The sequence below is a fragment of the Thunnus maccoyii genome, chromosome 12 (genome assembly GCF_910596095.1).
Source record: "Thunnus maccoyii chromosome 12, fThuMac1.1, whole genome shotgun sequence".
NCBI classification, from domain to species: domain Eukaryota; kingdom Metazoa; phylum Chordata; class Actinopteri; order Scombriformes; family Scombridae; genus Thunnus; species Thunnus maccoyii.
Window position 1 is genome coordinate 32,288,494 of NC_056544.1, and position 4,673 is coordinate 32,293,166.

Below are 4,673 nucleotides of genomic sequence, written 5' to 3' on the forward strand. Positions count from 1 at the left end.
ATTCTGTTCGCGTTGATGAAATATATCTGTTTTCAGTAGTTATAGTAACATACAGTATAACAGCAGTTATATTTTTAATAATATGGACACAACTGATTTGATGTATAGATCTGCATAGTTTTAACATATAAAGCACATCAATATTACTGCAAGAAATAAAAAAGATAATGTGAAGACTGCTGACAGAGAGAGAGACTGTGCTATCTTCTTCTCTCAGTCTGTCGCTGAAGTGGAACTTACTTATGACTTGGTTTAAATCTCAGATCAGAGACATTTTATATCACATGATGCTGATGATACCCTGATTTCTCTATCTAATGTTGAAAATGAAAAAAACATGTCCCTCTTCAAGAAGATCCATGTTTTTAACCAGATATTTAGTGGTGACAGATACCCTAGATTGGTGGATTACCTTTGCATCAATAGAGATGATACTGCTACATGAAGAACATATTCCATGGTACACAATGGAATTAAAAGGTGATCTGGGAAAAAGACTGACTTGTTTCTATCATGGATGTGTATATTAACTGAGTTAATGCTCCTAATGGATTCTATATATGGAATAGTGTCACTCTTATTGTAAAATACACCTTGACAGTTGCATTTTTGATGAAACTTTATTGTTTTAAAATTTTGAAACATTCAACATTACAGCAAACCAGAACACTTAAATGTTGAAACACGCAACGAGAGAAAGAAACAGACAAAGTGCAGACTGAAAGCAGTAGCAGAGTAAAACCAGTAGCAGAGTCCCAGTGAGTCAGGTCAGGACTGGGAACACTGGTCTCTCCTCAGTGTCTCTGAGACTGGAGTCTGGGAGCCCTGGGTGGCCTCACAGGTCACAGAGCCCACCTTCCTCCACTGGTCTGCAGGGAGCCTCAGGGTGCTGCTCCAGCTGTAGCGGCCGTCCTTCTGCAGCACCCCGGGGCTCCTGCTCTCCTCCCCGCTGCTGCTGCTGCTGCCGTCCACCTTCCAGGCCAGACTCCAGTCTGAGGGGTAGCCCTTGTTGGCCAGACATATGAGCGTGGCCTTCCCCTGCTGCAGCTCCTCACTGGAGGGCGGCAGCACCGTCAGGGTGGGGGTGACTCGACCCACTGCAGGGAGAGAGATTGATCACATTTCTGCTCTACAGTGTTTCACTTCCCTCTTTGAGCTCAGTAACCATGGCAACAGAGAGGCATCACTGCTGAACCATGACAACAGACAGGTTTCAGAACTAAATATAAAAAGTTGAAAGCGCTCTGTCTTACTCCGATGTATCATTTTCAACAACTAGACTAATTGTTTACATCTTCATCATTTCAGAAATCGCCTGTTAGCAAGAGTGTAAAACTTTAGTTTCACTATATTAAAATGATTTCACTGAAGCTTAACGTTTGCACAAGATACACATGTTTGCTGTCCTCATGTAAGCAGGTATCTCTACTGAATAACAAGGTTTCATTACTGGAAATATAAAAATGAGCATTTTAAACAACTTTAATTGTGTTTTTAAATCCAGTTTAATTCTAATAATCCAGAATATGATTCATCTCCTACAGTGGGATTATATTTACTGTCAATTCTGAAATTAATCTTTCATTAGTGTGAAAGTAAGACTGAGTAAAACCAATACAACATTTACAGAAACTGTAATTACTCATTAAGCAGGTTGGAAGATTTCTTCATGTAAAATGTATAAATTGGTTGTTTAAAACTTTACAGAATGTTTCTCAGACATTAATTAATTTAACCAATTAAATAATGAGAATTTACAAACTGTCAAAACCTTTTTGTATAAAAGTTTTTAGTCTCTTTGAATGGATTTAAGGAGGGAAGAAAAAAATACTGAACATGTTACATTTATTAATTAAAATATATATAATTAGATTGATCAAGTTCATGGAGAAAGAAAATGTACTTACAGTCAACATCCAGTCTGGTTCCTCCACCGAACGTGTACCACAGTGATACAAACTCATGGAGCCGTCGTACAAAAACCTCTCAGTGTGGAGAGACACGGCTCTCTGACTTTGACACAAACAAACTCAACACGATTAGTCTGTTTGTAACATTTATAAGATCATTTAAAAACAACAACAACAAAGTGCCACAAATGTAATAAATGTGTCATTTTATTTATACAGTATAGTAATTTTAAATGAAATGCACTGACACATCCTAATCAATACTCTGATAAGTTGATTGATCTACATTGTTGAAATAAATTTTAATTCAACGTCATAATAGTTAATTACTAAAAGGAACATTTAAATACACATTTTGGTTAACATTTTAAAGTTAAAGTATTCTTCTTTTATCTTTTCTTCATTTCAAGCTGTTCACATTTGAGTTTTTTTTTTTTCAATGCAATTCAATTTTATTTATATAGCGCCAAATCACAACAAAAGTCATCTCAGAGCACTTTCACATGGAGCAGGTCTAGACCGAACTCTTTAATTTACAGAGAGAGAGACCCAACAATCCCCCCATGAGCAGCACTTGGCGACAGCGGTGAGGAAAAACTCCCCTTTAACAGGAAGAAACCTCAAGCAGAACCCGGCTCTAGGTGGGCGCCATCTGCCCTGACCAGTTCGGTTGAGAGAGAACAGCAACAACAACAACAACAACAACAACAACAACAACAACAACAACAACAACAGATACATGACTAGCAGCAACAAACAGCAACCACAGGAGGAACAGCTGGTGAAGGACAGGAGAAGGACGTCAACACGTCAGCATGGTTTATGGGGTTTCCTGCAGATGAGAAAGCACAAAGAACTGCAGGTTAGAGGTCAAGTTAGTAACATGCATTAATGGTAAAAGAATACATACAGATGGAGAAGAGGAGAGAGGAGCTCAGTGCATCATGGGAAGTCCCCCGGCAGTCTAGGCCTATAGCAGCATAACTAAGGGCTGATCCAAGGCGAGCCTGGTCGGCTCTAACTACAAGCTTTATCAGAAAGGAAAGTTTTAAGCCTACTCTTAAACGTGGAGAGGGTGGTGGTAGCAAATATTCAAACGAGAACTTTGAAGGCCGAAGTGGAGAAGGGTTCCATGTGAAAGCAGTTGAACATGTGAGACAATAATGTTTAAAGATCAGTTTATTGAAGCTGCTCTGAGTTACTCCATGATTAAAGTAATGAAATTAGAGACACGGCTCTCTGACGTTGAAACAAACAAACTCAACAAAATTAGCCTTTAATATTAAAAGAAACATCCATCGAGTGCCACAGATTCACAAAGGTATACTTTTATTTCATAAATTTTACTGTTAAATTAATTTTATACTAAATTCTGTAGAAATAAACTTTCATACACAATCCAAGTCCCTGTTGGAGTCAGTCAGAGCATTTCCATAGAGAGCCACTTTGCATCAGCGGCACCATGCTCCAGTGCTCTGGGAGAGTTTATAATCCTGAGAGTTGAACACTGGGTGACTGACAGCTGTCCTTCATCACAACAGAAGCCACAGAAATCCTCCTCATCAACAACATGACTTTGATCTCCGTCCTCATCTGGACTCTCCTCTGCTGCTGCTTCACAGGTAAAGTCCAGAGAATCAAACTCCTCTCCTCTATGAACATCCGTCCCTCTGAAATGAAGCCCACAAAACCATCAAAACCATCAAAACCATGACGCTGCTTTATGTTTTTGTCTCTGTATCCTCAGAGTCCAGAGGCCAGATCACAGTGACTCAGCCTGCAGCAGTGACATCTGCTCTGGGAGGCTCCGCAACCATCAGCTGTAAGACCAGTCAGGATGTTTATACTTGGACTGAAAGTGGGAGCACCTACCATGCTTTAGCCTGGTACCAACAGAGAGATGGAGAAACTCCTAAACGTCTCATTTATGCTGCTCAGTATCGACCATCAGGGATTCCAGGTCGTTTTACAGGCAGTGGAAGAAACTCTGACTTCACTCTGACCATCAGTGGAGTTCAGGCTGAAGATGCAGCAGTTTATTACTGTCAGAGTCTCCACTCTATCAACAGTCAGTATGTGTTCACACAGTGAAAAACTGTCGTACAAAAACCTCCCTCAGTCAGACTGAACAGAAACTGACTGATACAGTTCACTGAACACACACACACACACACACACACACACACACACACTTTATTAAGTGTGTCAAAACTAAAACTATATTCAAACAATGAAATAAAGGACTCACACAAAGAGTTTTATTTATAAGGAGATTCCTCTGAAATCAGTGAAGTTTACCATCACAGCTTCTTAGCATCAACTCAACAATGATCCCATGTTTGTCATTAATTATGAGCTCAGTGTTTCCTCTTTGAAAAGAGAGAATATACCAGTCTGCTACTGTTGGTGAGCCATGGCTCAGTATGGCTGATGACCTTTAACCAAAACCATCAAAACAGGTGATATACTGTGGTTATTACATATGTAACAACAGCTCACATGTTGTAACAAGATCATTAAGGAACAGAAACATGTCAGGTATTTGGGCGGGGAAAAATCAAGGTGGTTAAGCTGTTTCCTTAATATCAAATATTTTATTTGTGCAGGTTTTGAGACACACAGCTCTGAGATTTGTCAGCCCAACAAAGGAAGCGGGAGTCATTTTCACAGACCTATCTGCATGGAAAGATATCACATGAAAGAGCCGACCAGCAGTGTGTTTGAGAAGGAAAAAAACTCAACTAAACATTGACATACATTAGT

At 39.5% G+C, this 4,673-nt stretch overlaps 2 gene segments (V, D, J or C); one reads left to right on the forward strand and one right to left on the reverse strand.

The window, feature by feature from the left end:
- Positions 1 to 609: 609 nt before the first annotated feature.
- LOC121908852 lies at positions 610 to 3,044 on the reverse strand. The segment is given in 3 exon segments: positions 610 to 1,097; positions 1,908 to 1,983; positions 3,009 to 3,044. Coding segments are annotated over 3 exon segments (441 nt in total).
- Positions 3,045 to 3,480: 436 nt separating this feature from the next.
- On the forward strand, positions 3,481 to 4,001 carry LOC121908853. The segment is given in 2 exon segments: positions 3,481 to 3,532; positions 3,658 to 4,001. Coding segments are annotated over 2 exon segments (396 nt in total).
- The last annotated feature ends 672 nt before the right edge of the window (positions 4,002 to 4,673 follow it).